Source organism: Diabrotica undecimpunctata, chromosome 4 (genome assembly GCF_040954645.1).
Source record: "Diabrotica undecimpunctata isolate CICGRU chromosome 4, icDiaUnde3, whole genome shotgun sequence".
Lineage (NCBI taxonomy): Eukaryota > Metazoa > Arthropoda > Insecta > Coleoptera > Chrysomelidae > Diabrotica > Diabrotica undecimpunctata.
The window spans coordinates 80,347,205-80,366,664 of NC_092806.1; the positions used below are offsets into that span (position 1 = coordinate 80,347,205).

General features: G+C 31.8%; 1 protein-coding gene across 1 annotated transcript; it reads right to left on the reverse strand.

Annotated features, from left to right (window-relative positions):
• Positions 1–17,686: 17,686 nt before the first annotated feature.
• LOC140438745 (uncharacterized) lies at positions 17,687–18,931 on the reverse strand. Its single transcript, XM_072528391.1, has one exon. It carries the CDS (start codon positions 18,929–18,931, stop codon positions 17,687–17,689), a length of 1,245 nt encoding a protein of 414 aa, XP_072384492.1.
• Positions 18,932–19,460: the final 529 nt, after the last annotated feature.

Genomic DNA, 19,460 nt, shown 5'->3' on the forward strand with positions numbered 1-19,460 from the left:
TTGAAAGACAAAATGACGTGTGGACCTGATAATATTCCATCCTTTTTGGTTAAGGATTGCATAGGTGCCTTAACTGTGCCACTATTAAAATTTTTAATTTATGTCTTCTTAACAAGGAATATCGAGTCTCTGGAAGGAGTCAAAAATGTGCCCAATATTCAAAACTGGTGAAAAGGGTCAGGTAGAAAACTACAGACCAATTTCCATTATTTGCAATCTATCGAAAGTCTTTGAAATAGTTTTGTATAATCGTATTTACTCACGCACTCGTAATCAGCTGTCTCAATATCAACATGGTTTTGTCTCCAACCGGTCCACTGTGACAAACTTATTAATGGTCACACAATATATCTCAGCGGCCCTAGATAATAGAAGTCAAGTTGACGTCATATATACTGACTTTACGAAGGCGTTCGACAGAATTCACCACGGCGTATTACTTTCTAAATTATGTCTCTTTGGTCTTTCTGAGGATGCCGTGACTTTTATGAGGTCTTACTTGTCAAATAGAACGCAGTTTGTTGCTTATAATGGTTACAAATCGGAAAAGTACCTAGCTTCTTCAGGGGTTCCACAAGGTTCTAATCTAGGTCCATTATTATTCTTGTTATTTATTAACGATCTGTGTGAATTAATTTCTGCACCGTGTTTATGTTATGCCGATGATTTAAAGATTTATTCATTGATAAGCGACCTTAATGATTGTCATTTTTTTGCAGAGTGAACTGAATCGTGTACATGAATGGTGTAATGCAAATCATTTGAATCTTAATGCCAATAAGTGCAAAGTAGTTAGTTATTCTAGGAAACAATCTAATTTATACCATCCTTATATTATCAATGGCAATGAACTTGAACGTTTAAATAAAATTAAAGACCTTGGAGTTACATTTGATTATAAACTCACCTTTGTTGAACATGTAAATTTAAAGGTTAAAGAAGCACTTAAATCTTATGGATTCATAATTAGAAATAGTCGAAATCTCACTAATATTAAGGCAATTAAATTACTTTATTACACTTTTGTACGCTGTAAACTGGAATATGCCTCTGTCATTGGTCACCTTTTTATGATGTACATATCCAACTTATAGAGCAGGTGCAGCGTAAATTTTTAAAATTTTTGTCTCTCAAAATTAACGGCATATATCCCAAGAGGGGCATCAGCAATAGTGAGTTGTGTAGCGGTTGGACGTAGTATCATTAGAATCTAGACGAATTAATGCCTCCCTAATATTCCTGTACAAGCTACTACATAATCTCATTGACTGCCCTGATATTCTTCGACAAATAAATTTTAACGTTCCATCTTATCCAGTGAGAAATTCAATTACGTTCAGAAATACACAAGCTAGAACTAATCTTATGTTAAATTCTCCTCTATTTCTCATGTGCAACTATTATAATTCCTTAAGTGCTTACTGCGATATATTTCACTGCAGTTTAAAGCAGCTTACTAGGATAGCTGAGATCTACCTAGGTGATTGAGTAGTTTCTTTATGTTAACGTAAAATATTCGAAAAATGTGTTATTTAGTTAGTACTTATGAATTATTAATATATCATTTAATTGTAGTATTGTATTTTGTCCTATAAATGGATTCTGTTGGACAATAAACGCTATTATTATTATTATTATTATTATATCATAAAACATTGGATGAAATAAAAAAAGTTCTTATTTATTAAATTCTTAATAAAACGTATGAAGACATACTTACGTTAACAAAATACATTAGGAAATTTCCGCATATGAAAAAAATCCAATTTGGTAACGAAATCCTTTTGTATCTATAAAGCTATTTTTAGAAAAGCACGTACCTACCAAAGCAGGTAGTTATTAGTATACATATCTGTTACACACTGTAATGCGTATGAACGATAACAAAAATAAGGAGTCCATATCAACCGTTCAGACTATACGCGAGAAGTATACAGCTTAATGGCAGAGTTGCCAAACTATCAGAGCTTACTTAAACCGATATACCTATGCTTCCAATATACAGTGAAAAAGATCTGAACGACCCCTATAAGATATACACGTGAACTATGCAATATACATTCATGATACAGGGGTACTTAAGAGCTCCACAAAATTTTTAAAAATTATGAAACTATACATGTTGACGAATCGACAGAGCCAATATTATGGAATGGTCAAGTGAGCTCCGTATATCGGTGTCCAGTTGACCACGGAGCTCACTTGAACCTGAATTTTAACATGGGCGGAGTCCACTTTATGCCGTAGATATATATATATATATATATATATATATATATATATATATATATATATATATATATATATATATTCAAAAATACCGAAGCAGTTAATTAGAGACAACTGTAGCATGATTGTACTATTCAAGCAAGAGGAGATAAATTTAAAGCATGTATTTGATGAGCACGTATCACCAACATTTGATGAATTTAAAAAAATTTGTTCTGAATGTTGGTGTGATAGGTATGGTACTCTGGTAATTATAAAAGATTTTGCTCTCAATAGTGGCCGATATCGCAAAAGATTTGATAAATATATAAAATTGTAAGATAATTGTTTAGTCGTTGACATAATGTCAGATGATACGGTTGTAATTCGCAAAAAATATTTGGCATTAAAATTAGGTCGAACAGAACAAGATTAGTCCCTAAATAAACTGTTTAAATCACTCTCAAAACCTCTCAAAGATATTGCACAGTCATCAAAAACGTTACATCATACTATCACTAATAAGTTTGAACAAGTTAAAAAAGAAGACGTGAAAAAGGAGGAGGAAGAGGAGGAGAATTGGTGATGATGATGATGTATTTCTTGATGCACCTGATCTAACGATACCTGATGAAAACATTATTCAAGAACCAATCTCTAACGAGATTCCGATGGATGCCACAGACGAATATATCGATCAATATCCTTCAATAAGTCACAAGTAAATAAAAGAATATTTAATAAAAGACGATAAAATTGATAAAAACTATGGGCCATTTTACGATTCTATTAGTGGTTGGATAATGGGAAAACGTCGAATAAACTTTGACAAACGCAATAGAGACATAATAATAATTCGAGAACGTGATTTAGAAGAACGTAGGTTAGGTGGTACGCCAGGCCTATATCAACTTTTATTTTATGCCAACCCTGAACAGTATAATGATGAGGATTTACAAAAGTATAAAACACTGTTGAAAAACACAGAGATTCATCTGGATACCTTAGGACGTCTTAAAGGTTCCAGCGGAGAAAAATGCCATTCTATTATTAAACCTCTATTCAGACCATCTGATACCGCAATGAAAAAACATGCACCACCTGCAACTCGATCAAAAAAAGAACTTGAACACAGAACGAAAACAACAACACGATCATCGTCATCTACGGCCAAAGGAACGGGATTGGATGACTCTCGTTTAACATACAATACTGCACCCATGGAGTATATTTATTGGGATGATCCAAATGAGTTAGTTGAACGTCTTAAACTATTGGTGGCTTCGAAAGACGCAGTCTCCATCATCAATGAACTAAAAGAAGCTAATATAATAGAGTAACTGGGGAATGACGACATCATTTCCATTATGAGTGTCGACAAATTCGGTCATCACTCTCGTAACAGTACTAGTAATGCTCAAAAGGTGGCACGAGTTACATTTCCACATACGTCTGACGGAAATATTAATGCCGAAAATGTGAAAATTTGCAATGTCAAGGATCCATCAGACAATGACGATGCTGCAACGAAAAAATACGTTGATTTACAAATCAATAAGTTACGTAATCTGCACCAAACACATGTTGTGCTGTTGCAGCAAAAAACTAATGACATACAAAATTTAACCATCGGCCTAAACGATGCAAGAAAGGAGCTTTATGAAACTACAGTCCCACTTCTCGAGCAAAAGTTCCAAAAAAATTAAAGATGGTCTGGAAACACTAAAATGGCAAATATATACAGGACTACAAAAGAAGAGCTTGATCACATTAAAGCTACATTAAGAGATGAAATTAGTAAAAAAATAGTTCCATTTCTTGAGCAAAAATTACAACAAATAATCAAAGATGGCCAGAATACACAAAAAAAAATGCGGAAAACAGTATAAATATGTTGAAAAAAATATTCCAAGATGATTTGAATACACTGAAAAAGGATACGGAGAACAACCTAAAATCTGCTCTCGAGCAAAAGTTACAAAAAATAATCAAAGATGGCCAAAATACACTAAAAAATGATACGGAGAACAGTATAAATATGTTGAAAAAAATAATCCAAGATGATTTGAATACACTGAAAAATGATACGAAGAACAATCTAAAATCTGCTGCAGAAACAGTTGCAAAGCATACGATGTACGATATAAAGATGGAACAGAGAATAAACCAAGTGGAGCAATCATTAAAAAGCATAGTAGATAGCGTTCATTCATGGGATATAGACAAACGTCTTAAAGTAGTGGAAGGTGCGTTAAAATAATGTCTAAAGAAAAGAAAGAGGTGGTGTATGAGTTTCATAAACCAGCACGAAAAAACTATCCTCGTCGTCGAACAATAATCAAAGGAATCGATGACTTGTGGCAAATGGATTTGGCTGAAATGCGTCCTTATGCATATCAAAATAAAAATTACAAACTAATACTAGGTTTAGATTATTTTTCAAAATTTGTGTGGACACGTCCTCTAAAAACAAAGACTGGTGAGGAAATTACTCGGGCATTTTCGGATATTCTCGCTCATACTCGACGAGTCCCAAAAAACTTACAATCTGATCAGGGAACCGAATTTTAAAACAGAAAATTTCAAAATTTAATGGTTAGATGCTCTACCCACAATTACCGAGGAATACAACAACACAAAATACAGTAAAACAGGATACAAACCGTCTCAGGTTAACAAGTCCAACGAAAAAACCATTTTAAACAAAAGTTATACTCATTTGAAGATTGCCGGTCCACGAAAGCTTAAAGTTGGCGACATTGTACGTGTATCAAAGACAAAACATTTTTTCGAAAAGGCCTACACACCCAATTGGACTACTGAATTATTTAGAATTGCACAAGTTAAGATAACAAATCCTATAACGTTCGAAGGCATGCACGGTGCACCGATTAGCGGCGGTTTTTACGCAGAAGAATTGCAGAAAACATCAAACCCCGACATATACCTGATCGAAAAAGTATTTAGACGAAAAGGTAATAAGATGTATGTGAAATGGTTAGGAATGGATAGCAAACACAACAGCTGGATAAATAAATCGAATATAGTTTGAAGATCTATATTTTGATACGCCGCGTAGACATACACTTTTCTAAAAAAGGCTTACAATTAACCACAAGGAGTGGGGAATGGCAAAAGTATAAATAAACTACGATGATCAGTTTACATTCACTTCGTCAACGGTGTTCAAAAAACAGTAGTGACATGAGTTCTCAAGATAGTGGGTATTCTTCAGACGATATGCATATCAACGAAGACTATAATCAAGAATTAGAAAGAAAATGAAATGAAAAAGACAGAAAAGATTTGATTTCACGTTTCAAGCGTCTATGTATCTATTGGTACGTATTTCGACTTAATAAGTCTCATCAGAATAGTTATTCATAGCCGTTCTTAACGTGAAAAATAATCTTCTCTGTCTTATCGAAACTATCTTACCGATCTTTCGAAACTATCTTACCGATTTTTCTATCAGATGTCGCTATTGCGTCCATAACGAAGCCATGTTATTGTTGCTTCCTTATAAGACAGAGAAGATTATTTTTCACGTTAAGAACGGCTATGAATAACTATTCTGATGAGACTTATTAAGTCGAAATACGTATCAATAGATACATAGACGCTTTGAACGTGAAATCAAATCTTTTCTGTCTTTTTCATTTTATTCGGATCTACTCTGTATGAGTACGAGGATTTCTGCTTAGATGAATAAGTAGGGAAGAAATAGCGTAGGAGCAGAGGAGCACGGAGCACCTGCATACAGCTGTCCCTAATTTGCATACACCTGCCCTAATTTGCATGTGCTCCCTAATTTGCATACACCTGCCCTAATTTGAATGTGCTCCCTAATTTGCATACACCTGTCCCTAATTTGAATGTGCTCCCTAATTTGCATACACCTGTCCCTAATTTGAATGTGCTCCCTAATTTGCATACACCTGTCCCTAATTTGCATACAGCTATCCCTAATTTCCCATACCAGGGGTCATGGTCCCTAATTTGCATAAGCTTGTCATCCTAAATATAACCTGGTGTTAAAAGTTAGCCAACTTAAAGTAAAACAATTCCAATTGAATCAAGTTTCAAAATAATAAAATTAACTTATGGTACTCTAATGACACTAGTTTATAAATATCCAGGATTACTAAATGATAAAGTCCTTAAAGATATAAGACATATAGTTTCAAGAAACCCACTCAAAAATTATTAATTTTTACTAGTAGTAAAACAGAGAAATATTTTTTTTCAATATACTTAAAGCATCAAAAATAATACTTAAATAACCCAAGCCCCTGGAATTAATTTATAGATAAGCAGGAAAACATTCATATCCTTAAAGTCCATGTATGCAGCTATTTTGTTATAAAGATATCAAGGACTATTTAATGGTCAACTTTAACGAAAATGTCCGTATCCACTACGTTGAAGAAAATTGTCCATGTAGAACCAGGTACTGGGAATTTGTTGCTTTGGCCGAGTAAGCTTCCGACTTAAAATAGAAAAAACCGCTAAAATATTAATCATGTACTAAATATAAAACAGAAAAATAAAATACATTCATAAAACATTTTTATTTATACTACTCCTTTCACTAATTTTGAGACAGATTTTACAAAGAAATTTAAAAAAAATTTTAATCACAATTAATACTGTTTGTATTAATTTACTACATAAATTTTAGACCACAAATATAGTATTGCCGAAAAGCCTTATATCTGTTTCATAAAGTTTCAAGAATAAACAGCCAAAAATCATTAATTTATAAAAAATGCATTCATACATTTTTTATTTTATTCTTTTCACTAATATTTACTGTATTTTAACAAAGAATTTGGTCAGTATATAGCTATAACAACACATGTTAATTTTTTAAACACTTTGTACTTGTTCAGATGGGTCTCAAGGTGCAGGGACATTTGTTTTCAATTAATATTGTGTACTGGTACAGTTGCAACTTCCAATAAATGAATCTTGTCTTTTAAGTAATATTTTGTTATATGGGTAGTATAAATTTTGCAGCCTGCAATAATTAAAGTGGCACCTTTTTCTTTAATTAGTATGTTATATGGGTACATATAAATAAAGAAGTTAGCAAATTAACTACTTATGTTGGTACCAATGAATGTGGATACAAAGAGAATTAATTGTAGTAATATATGCACAGATGCAACTAGCATCTACCTTGTCTTTAAGTGAGTAGGTATATAGAGGTACTTATAGATAAATTGTACAACAAGCAATAAATAAAGTAACACATTTTCTTTCAATTAGTATTGTGTAGTTGGATAGGGGTACTGAATGCATAAACTTTGCAGTCTGCAATAAATGAAATACCCTTTTTCTTTCAATTAGTATTGGTACATATGTAGCTGCTTGAAAGAGGCCTGAAATTAAGTTAATAAACTGCTGGTAGCACTACACAGGTGAGGTTCTTCAAGATTTAATTAATGTGGGTAGCAGGTATTGAGACACAAAGAAAATTATTAAAAAATATGTTTGTAGAAATTACCTTTAGTAAGAGGTAAGTAGGGAGTGGGTTGGGTCTAAGAAATAAGGTTTATTTTTCATTGGTTACACCACTACATAGCAATTCAGAGAGGGGTATAGGACTGTGAGAGGGATTAGGATCCTATAAAACCAATACTTGCTCCATTATATGATTATTTTTTAGTGACAAACCCAAACAATTCAAGTTAAAAAGTTTTAGTTTTCTGTGAAAAAACCAAAATGAAAGTATCCAAGTTTAGTGTTCCTATTAATGGAAAAAAATCGGCGAAAATCATTTCGCATTTGCAAAAATCTCCTCATTTGGAAGATAGTGTTAACTCAAGCATAGAGTTTGTTGAAGGCGATATGGAAAACCATTGTCCGTTAGGATTTAAAGAATTCCAGCAGAAGGTTTCCTGTTCATCCACACCAGGCCAATCAATAATGGATTCAAGATATGATAATATATCTGAAGATAGTGCTTCCAAAGATGAAGAAGTTTTAAAAGTGTCAATGAGTGAATTAAACGGGTCAATAGAGGAAGGAAGTGCGCTTAATGCGACAACGGACTACGAGGGTATTGATAAAACGGTAGTAACTTCCGATCATGATTTTAAAAAAGTGTTAACAGAATTTGTAAGTGCAAATGAAAAATTTTTAAGTGACTATAAAAACCAAAGGGATATTATTTTAAAAAAACTATCCAGCTATGACAGGAAAAAAAAAGAGGGCTCAGCAAAGTTTACAAATTTTGAACCAAAAAATTGCTACATCCAACAAATTATTAACAAGTATTCATTCATTGTGCGAGTGAAAAGGTAAAACTAATACTTAGGATTTCAAGACTTGTTCAAATTTAATAGTGAAATTTATTTTGTGAGTGATAATCAAAAATCAATGTAATTTAATCAATCAATGTAATTTTTATTATAGAGTTTAATATTTATCTAATGACAATATAAGGTACATATCTTCCTTGATGTATTAACTGTTATAATTTTATATAAAAGACAAAAAGACTTTTAAGGCTACTATGTGTTTTTATAAAAAACACATAGTAGCCCTAAAAGCCGTTTTGTCTTTTATATGAAGTTATAGCTGTTAGTACATCAACAAAGATAAAATATTGCTCTGTTTTCAAAAGAATACAAAACTTTTTTAAACTTGAACTGATTTATTTTGTAAGCGATAATCAAAAATCAATGTAATTTAATTATTATAGAGTTTAATATTTATCTAATGACAATATAACCTACATATCTTTCTTGATGTATTAACTGTTATAATTCCATATAAAAGACAAAAAGACTTTTAAGGGTACTATGTGTTTTTATAAAAAAACACATAGTAGCCCTAAAAGTCTTTTTGTCTTTTATATGAAGTTATAGCTGTTAGTACATCAACAAAGATAAAATATTGCTTTGTTTTCAAAAGAATACAAAACTTTTTTAAACTTGTACTGATTTATTTTGTAAGCCCTAATCAAAAATCAATGTAATTTAATTATTATAGAGTTTAATATTTATCTAATGACAATATAGGCTACATATCTTCCTTGATGTATTAACTGTTATAATTCCATATAAAAGACAAAAAGACTTTTAAGGGTACTATGTGTTTTTATAAAAAAACACATAGTAGCCCTAAAAGTCTTTTTGTCTTTTATATGAAGTTATAGCTGTTAGTACATCAACAAAGATAAAATATTGCTTTGTTTTCAAAAGAATACAAAACTTTTTTAAACTTGAACTGATTTATTTTGTAAGCGATAATCCAAAATCAATGTAATTTAATTAATATAGAGTTTAATATTTATCTAATGACAATATAAGCTACATATCTTCCTTGATGTATTAACTGTTATAATTCCATATAAAAGACAAAAAGACTTTTAAGGGTACTATGTGTTTTTATAAAAAAAACACATAGTAGCCCTAAAAGTCTTTTTGTCTTTTATATGAAGTTATAGCTGTTAGTATATCAACAAAGGTGAAATATTATTTTGTTTTCAAAAGAATACAAAACTTTTTAACTTGAATTGTTTGGGTTTGTCACTAAAAAAATAAAAATATACACAATATTCTGCCTTTTATTTTCTTAGTACCTAGGTTAAAAATTATCTGTTTGATAGACTCAACTGATAAAACATGAAAAATACATATCTTCCTTGATGTACTAACTGTTACAATCTTATATAAAAGACAAAAAGTTTTTTTGTCTTTTATATGAAGTTATAGCTGTTAGTACATCAACAAAGGTAAAATATTGCTTTGTTTTCAAAAGAATACAAAACTTTAGGCTGTTTCATGGTCTAAATTGATAAAAAATGAAAAATAATGACTTTTTATGAAATTTACATGAATTCTTTGACCCAATTTGACAATCGAAATCATGTTTTTGTATAAAGTATAAAAATACTGTTAATTTTTAAATAAACCAACACATGAAATAATTTTTGTTTTGACTTATAGTTTAAAGCAAATTTCAAATACAATATTTGTATTATATTACAAAGTACTATCTATAAATCCATTTTGCTTGTTATTAAACATGAAATAATAATCGTAGATTACTTACTTTTTGACATAATTTTAAATAATCCAGATATTTCACAAACACCCACAAACAGACACACACACACACCATTTTTTTACGAAAACAAACAGAAAAAACACCAGATTTTATTCAAATATATCAACAAACGAACCGCCATTTTATGTTACATTACTTAAGCGTCTATATTCTTTGCTAAAACAGACATGACCAGTAAAACATTTATTTATTATTTGAACACTTTTCAGTCATTTAGCTCCATCTATAAATTAAAACGATAACCTCTACTCAACGTTTAAATGTAATCTTGGAGAGTTTCGCCATTGAAATTAAAGATGGCGCCAGCAGTACCCTACCGTACTTCATGAATTATTTCAAATAAAATAGGCCAGGATTTTAACGAAATTTTTTAATTTGTCATAATTTTTAAAAATAAAAGGTTTTAGATAAAAATTAAATGTTTTCGAACTTGGAAATAAAAAGAAATGTTATTGGGATCTTATTTATATTATAGTTAAAGTCCGAAAATTGGATTTTTTAGTGTTTTTTAACATTTTATATCAAATATCTCTGGATCCTTAAAAGATAAAAGGCCCAAATTTTTACAGTATTAGTAGGTAGATAATATCAAGTTCCTGGTAAAGTTTTTTTTTTTTTAAATACGAAAAAACAAGTAAAACAAAGTTTTTTGGATTTTTTGCAAGTATTTTAAAAAATCTCTGCGGAACTAAACAATACATTTCAAAATAAAAAACTGCTTTGGGTTCAGAGATATGGGACATTTTGTTAACATTTTCATTAAATAAAACCTAAAGAATTAAAACAACACTTTTTTAAAAATTTATATATTTGTATAACCAAGTATAGTATCTATTTAATTGTATAGGCTATGCATTACACAGAAGACAGTGGTTTATAAACACCACGGAATATAGTTTTGTTTCACACACAGCGCAATGATGTCCAGATATTTCATTATATCTCCCACTAACATGGCGGCTCACATGGGCAGATGGGACTTCGCTTGGTAGTCCTTGCAATACACTAAAAAAACAAGATATGCACAGTGGAGTATTGTCCAAAATGTAATAGTGTTCTGTAACGCATATAGGGTAACTTTGTTGATTAACTAAAAACCATCTATTATCAATATCAATAATATTAACAATTTTTTCGTCAATTTCGGAATTATCTACTTCTAAAAATTCACTGTCAATTATTTCGTCAAGATCAATTGTTGATGCCTCACTACTTAAATCGTCTTGTTCCATGATTTCTCTGTCTGCTATGGTAAAAGTTTAACTGACCGAATAAGTGTCTTATTTTATTTTATAAAGCCGAGGAGCACCTCTTTTATATCTATTATAAGTGGGGAACTTGTGTTTTTAACCTATCCCCATACACAAAGGGTTAGCATACAACTGTTGTTTACCTGTCAAACATCTGCTTCCTGATTTACATTCACCTATCACTAAATTGCAGGTGTAATTTACATACAGTTGCCGCCACATTATAATTTACATACATACTGGTCTCATTTTTTATAGAGAAAGGTGGAAAGCAGAACATCTGTTAAACAACTGCTACCTATTTTATATTTAACTGTTTTTAATTTGTGAATGCAATCTGCATATATCTGCCCTTACAATATAATTTGAAAATATACGGGTGACATAGTCGCAGCTTTTCATTTGTGTTATTTATATAAAGAAAGGTGGAAAGCAAAACATTTGCGCACCCACATAGAGGCTATAGCGCAGGAGTAGGGGTAAAAAAGGGTATTTAAGCTTGGGTGAATCATTCTAGATGTTTAAACATATAAGATGAATCAGTGTACGTGCGGTAAAACTTTTTCGCGGTCTTATAACCTTCGTAGATATATGACTGTATGTAATAAGAGTCACTCGCGTGTGTTTGTCTGTAACAAGTGTGGAAAGACTTTCACACGAGGTTCTAATTTACAACGTCATGAAGTTAGTTCGTGTTACGCCGCTTGCCCGATTCCGAGAAAGAGACTAAGACCAATAGGTGTTGAAGTGCTTGAGAATGGTGTTACTAAACTAACACATGCATTTAAAAATAGAATAGCATCATACCGATTTATGAGTAAATCTAACAAAATTTCCTATTCCGGCTTCATGAATGAGGTTAAACCAAAAGTAATAAAAATTCTTAGTGACTATCTTCTTCAACACACGGCTCTTAAAGTTAACTGTGAACTGTTTGCGATGTTTTACAAACCCGAGAATGAGATGTCAGATATTAAGTCAATGAATACATCTAATAAAATCTTCACTTTGAGTAGTCACATATCCGATATGTATGATGACTTTGCTGAAGCGATAATGACACAAGCATCAGAGTTCCAGGAGAAAGATTCCAACTGGGCACTTCAGGAAATTCTATTCCTAGATGTCAACATTAACAAATTCAGTACTGTTTCTGCATCAGCATATATTAATCTTCCATTGCAGATTAAAAGAAAAGGTGCAATTTTAAATATTCAAAACAAAGATAGCATGTGTTTTGCTTATTGTGTGATGGCTGCTATATTTCCTGCTAATGGTGATCCAACAAAACCAGAGTCATATCCTCCTTGTGACACACTTCTAAATTTTGATGGTATCGGGTTCCCGGTTAAGTTAAAGGACATTAACAAGTTTAAGATTTTAAACAATATATCAGTTAACGTTTACGGTCTTCAATCATATTTTAAAGAAAACAAGATGCAATATGAAGTTGTAGGACCACTTCACTATACTCAACAACGTAAACTTACACATGTTAATCTTTTATTAATAAGTAAACATAATCAGAGCCATTATTGTCTCATAACAGACTTGTATCGCTTAGTAAAAACTCAAAAGACAAAATATGACGGAAAACAATATTTCTGTGATGGGTGTCTTCAAACTTTTTCAACCCTTGAAAAGCTGAAAAATCACCAAGAAAATGATTGTTTACACATCTCTACAATACTCCCAACCAGTGAATTGAGAGTTAACAATTGTGGTGAAACTCTTCCATCCAATATTCTAAAATTTATCAATATTGAAAAGACAAGCCAACACCCGTTTGTAATTTATGCTGACTTTGAGTCGATTCTTAAGCCAATACATCATTGTGATCCATCAGATGGACAATCCTTCACAATCAAAGTTGCAGAAGACCAGCAAAACACAGTATTTATCAGCTATTGCACAAACTAAAGAAAAGTATATTACATTTTCAAAATCTGTTCTAGTACACAAGAGTGATGATTCAAAAAAACATAATGTTTATTTAAAATTGAGGTTTGTAGATTCATTTAAATTTTTAGCAAAGTCTTTAGATAAATTAAGCCAAACAGTAGAGTCTAGTCAATGCAATAAAATAAGGAAATATTTCCCAGGTGAAAAAGAGTTCGTTTTAATGCGCCGTAAAGGTGTATTTCCATATACATATATTGATAGTTATATCAAATTAGAAGAGAAACATCTAGCATTTAAAGAAAAATTTTATGATAATTTAAGGGGAGAACATATTACTACAGAAGATTATAACAGCACAGGAGGTCTGGGATCATTTTAACTGCCAATCTATGGGGGATTATTGAATGCTGTATTTAAAATCAGATGTACTTCTACTAGCTGACATATTTGAAAATTTTAGAAAGGTATGTCTCAAAGAGTACAAATTGGATCCTGCACATTATGTTACAGCCCCATCTCTAACATGGGATGCTATGTTAAAATATACCGATATCGAGCTTCAGCTTTTAACGGATGTTGATATGGTACACTTTTTCAAAAAAGGGATCAGAGGAGGCGTGGCTACCTGTACGAAACGTATGAGTATTGCAAACAACAGATTTTTAAGTAATTTCGATCCAACAAAACCGGAAACATACATAATGTATCTAGGTGCCACTAATCTCTACGGCGCCGCCATGAGCCAACCTCTTCCTTGGGGAAATTTTAGATGGTTAAATGAACAAGAAATTGACCAATTTAATGTTTTTAATATTGATGATGATGGTGAAAAGGGGTATGTGTTGGAAGTAGACTTGCATTATCCACCCAATATGCATGATCAGCATAATGACCCACCATTTTGGAAGGGTTGGAGCAAAATCTTTAATTGCCAAACCAGAATTTAACTCATTATCAATATTCAGCGAAAATTTAGTTGCAATTCATTTAAATAAAACCAAAATTATTTACAATGAACCTTTATATATTGGTTTTTTCATTCTGGATGTATCTAAGACATTCATATATGATTTCTTCTACGGGTATATTAAAAACAAGTACCACAATAATGCTAATCTTCTCTATACAGATACTGATTCGCTCATTCTAGAAGTACAAACACCAAACTTTTATGATGCTATGAACAAAAATCTACGTTACTTTGATACATCTAATTATTCGGAAAATAATCAACATGGTGTATACAAGACAACGTCTATACTTGGAAATATGAAAAATGAATTTCCAAACACCACCATTAAAGCATTCTACGGTACTGGAGCTAAAGCTTATTGTATTGAGGCTGATACAATTGTGAAAAAAGCGAAAGGTGTTTCCAGACATGTTGTTAAAAACCAACTACATTTAAATGATTACGTAAGAGTTGTACAAAACAAAGAAACCATCTTTAGAAAAATGTATTTTTTTAGGTCAGAAATGCACACTGTTTACACCGAATTGCGAAATAAGGTATCACTAACATCCCGTGACGATAAAAGATATGTTATTCCTGGTGATGTCTCTACTTTGGCTTGGGGCCATTTATTAATTAATCAACATAAAGGTAATATAGATGACCTTTTATTTTTTGCGAATGAAATGATAGATGCTCCTACATTAAATGACTTAGATAATATCCCCAATGAGGAATTGTTCCAAGTTGCACCTTTTTATTATGACTCCTACTTATAAATTGTTTTTTGTTATCTGTAATTATATTTAAGGATTAGGCATATGTATAATTTTGTGTATCAATAAAACACTTGTACATTAACATATTTTTTTATTTAAAACTTTAATTAATTCCATTAGCAGAGGAACTATTGACAAAGTTGAACAGATAGCTATATAATAAAATATTGGAGATAAACCTTTTTTATCCTTAGGACTTTCATTATAAAGTTCTAACCAGCCGGAATCAGTGATTTTTTCTCTAAAATGTCTAAAACGCAATTTATATTTGGTACTGTTCAAAGCTATTTGAGCTTGTAAAGTTGGTAGAAAATTGTTTTCCGGATACGATTTCATTCTTGTCCATTTCGACGGCCACGTGTCATTTAGTACACCATTACTATCAAAACACACAAAAGTTTCTCTGACATTGATTGGTTCTTGAATTAAGAGCAAATTTCCCACAATTGCTTGTAAAACAATAAAGTTTAATGATACCATCATAATAATAGCTATTTAGAATTTAACGTCTATTTATAGTAAATCTAACTTTGGACGTGGGGAGTCCCATTTATGTGGTGGGGATTCCAATAATCCATCACGATAACCTACAGAACGATGAGATAGTTCCATAGGTCTAGTCTCACTACAAAATGCACAAAATTCAAATACCAATTTCCATCCTTTAAATATTAAGTTTCTTCGAATAAGTCTAGTTCCAGACATTTTACGACAAACGAGACAAAGCTTTTGTCGTACAATATAAAAAGGAAGTCTCGAAAATGTTTCCCATTCGTCACTCCTATAGCTAAGTAGATTATCACAATATTTATATGGTATGTTCCCTTCGTTTATTATACTTGAACACATAATTAAAAGTATACAAATTAGATTTTGTGAGGGACTCTAACGAACTGGTTTATGATTTAGCTTAACAAGTTTCAACAGGAATGAGTCCCCGCTAGCTGATAAAGTCTTACACACCTTGCTTGGTACACTCTCGTGTTAATATATTATTATGAGTGGGGGTAATGAGCAACACACCTGCAACCGGTGTCAATAAGGGTAGGAAGGATATAAGGGAGGACCATCGTTAATTTAAACAGTATGGACTCAAGAAGGTTTCGTGAACGGCTTAATCAGTTTAGTATACGCATTAAAAGGATAAAAAGTGATATTCTATTTTACAAAAGTCAGAGATATATCAATCATATAAATAATCGTATTAACCAGTTAAAAAGTGAATACGAAGATAAACAACATATGTTTAAACAGTTTTCAAAGCTGTGTTTGAGTGATGCGCTTGCGTAGTGGTAAAGTTTACACAACAAAACCAGAAGCAGATGTAAGACTATTTTTTCTCTCCAGATACGAAGAGCAAAAGTGGATAGACTTGGTCTTTAAGAATATTAACCGATTTACTAAAGATGGATTGTTGCCTCCGGTCTCGCATAATGGCAGAGCATCCAAAAAAAACCGTTGTACAAGTTCACGACCACAGAATTGGAATATTTTAGCCTGGCCTACGTAAGAAAATTTGTAGACCCAATTGAACTTCTCCGTTCATGGTCTATACTACCCAGAAAATTTTGCCAGGATTTTAAAGTTCAAACTCGTCTCCCATGTTTCGTTCATTTCAATCGTCCTGAGTGGAGAACAGAGTTAGAAGGATTCGCCCCAGCTCAATCCAGTTGTCATTTGTGTAAACTTGCACTTCAAAATATAAATTGTAACATGTAATAGTTATTGAATAAAGTACTATTTTTTTAATAAGGTTTTTTATTAATAAAACAAAATGTAAAAAAAAATTTATTTCATTATAAAAGTATCATAAAGTTGAAATACATTACTTAAAGCACAAACACTCCCACTGTTTGAATGATATGGACATCTTGGCTCCATTTTCTGCAGAGCTGGTTGTTCATCAAACTCCAAAACTGGGGATAGACTATACTTTTTGATGTACTGTGACTTTTCTCGCCCCTTAACATAAACCGCATTAACGCCTCTTGTCAAATGTTGGATAATATTATGGAACTGGTGTACTGGTGTAAATCCATGATTCCAGTTCAATCCATGATGGTTATTCATCAACCAAACAGCTTGATTATAATATTCAGAACCCAATAATCGTATCGGATATGGTGGTTTAAAAAAAAATGACTAATTTTTTGACCATCATAACTTGCAAACTCTTTCACGATAAACTTATTTTTTCGGTAATAAAACCTTGGACATCTACTATTAAGCACATGATTACAGACTGAGTTTGTGTAGTGCATAATTTGTATTTTTAAAAGAATTTTCAGTCATGCGCATGAGAGAGTTTCGCATATAATGCCATAATTAGCACCTGGCCCTTATACAATCCTCATACGGGAAATCTTTCATTAGATACAATTTTACAACACCTGTACCTGCTCTTTGCATACAGCTGCTCCATATTTAAAATAAACTCCCTAATTTTCAGGTGCTCATTAATTTGCATACAGGTGCTCCCTAATTTGCATTCACCTGTTTTGTATAATATAAATATTTTACAATTGTTTCACAATTTTTGTTAGAGGGTTATATGTGAATTCTTTCTCGTGAAGTATTAGACAATAGGCTGAGATATCAGAGGTTGTTGGTTCATCTGTCTCAAATTCTATACGAAGCACAACAGATCCGGATTGAATTACTTCTTTTTGACGAGAGCAGTCAATGTGTATAAGTGGAGCAATTGTTTGAAAGTCAATTGGATTAAATATGGGTTGATTTAAGGTCATGTGATAATAACTCTCCTGGAAATTGGCAAACATTTCATATAGTTTGGCAAACCTATTAGTCTTAAAATCTAGTTGAAGATCATTATAGGGATACCTCTCAGAATTTAAAAACACTTTAATATTCTTTAAAGTGCAATGATCAAATTTACTCATATCTTTTGTTAATTTTGATTTTCTGTTATTTTGAAAAGCAACAACAATGTGTCGTGGAGTTTCTATTTTGGTACTAGTCCGCACTGACCATGTGTGACGTGTAGAGTTATTTAGGGCTGGATATTCAATCATTTGCCAACTTCGAAATTTAATAGGTAGTTCTTGGTTTGTATGTGAAATTTTGTTTAGTCGCAACTGTTCTCGAATACTAGGAGTTACATGTGGTACCTCCCAATATAATTTAGTAAAATCAATTTTTGGACGCTCAGTCTCATCTTCGCTTACTACTGCATCAATATCATCATTTGATCGAATAAGTATCAATTCTTGTTTCATGTTCATAATAATTTTTCTGAAATCTTCAAAGAATCCGGATAATAATCTTAAAGGTATACACACATTAAAGTTTCCATTTGAATCCACCAAAACATTGTTTTTAGGGACTTCACTATTATTTTCAATTCTACTCATTTTTGGAAACCAACCAGCATTTTCCAATAGCAAGCTTTGATTTTCGTTAAGGCTAAGATAGTTTTTAATACTTGATACTAATCCTACATCACGTACTGAGTCAATTATTACCCCATTTAATTTAAAACGTAGTTCACGAAACAAGTAAGCTATACTATTATTAATAAATTTTATTTTGGTTGGTGTTTTATTATCATGTGTGGCTAATTTGCCCTCAATATAGAGAAAACTATTTGCTGGAAACGTCAAACTATCCAAATCTTGTACTGAAATACGGATTTCATCATTGTATCCCAATTTTCCAGGAATGTATGGTTGATAAGTGTGGAACTGATAATCTTCAATAGTGTTATCATTAAAAGGTTGACCAGTAACGTGAAGAATTTCCATTATACCAAGACTTTAAATCCTAACGATTGAAGAAAGCGACGATTAGATGGGGTTATTTGTTTAAAAGGTAATCTCCTTTTATATGATTTTGGTAGAGATGGAGTTATTTTTTTAGAAGGTAATCTCTTTATATATGTTTTTGGTTCGCGAGAAAAAACTAAAACCATTATATACGTTTTCTAAGATGTAGATTTACAGTAACCTCCTCCCCTCCAAAGTCAACAAGTTTACCTGCTTGGTTGATAATTTTTACTGTAAGGTTAGAGATTGTTTTAATACTCACTGGATAATACAAAATATTTTGGGGTACCTCAAGTATTTTATACCCAGTTGGTACGGTTGGGAAGAACTGATGGATAATGTGAACTGGATTTCCGTTTAAATAGGATCCTGATGCTATGTTACAGTCAATACATAATGCGTTTGCACCCCAAATCTCCACTGGATTGTCTGAGATATGTATCTGGTTTGCTGCTAGTAGCCCTGATTTAAATCCAAATAATTTCCCAATAGAATTCGCGGGAAGAAA

Coding starts and splice junctions, on each gene's coding strand:
- LOC140438745 (XM_072528391.1), bottom strand. CDS start 18,931: ATGGAAATTCTTCACGTTACTGGTCAACCTTTTAATGATAACACTATT.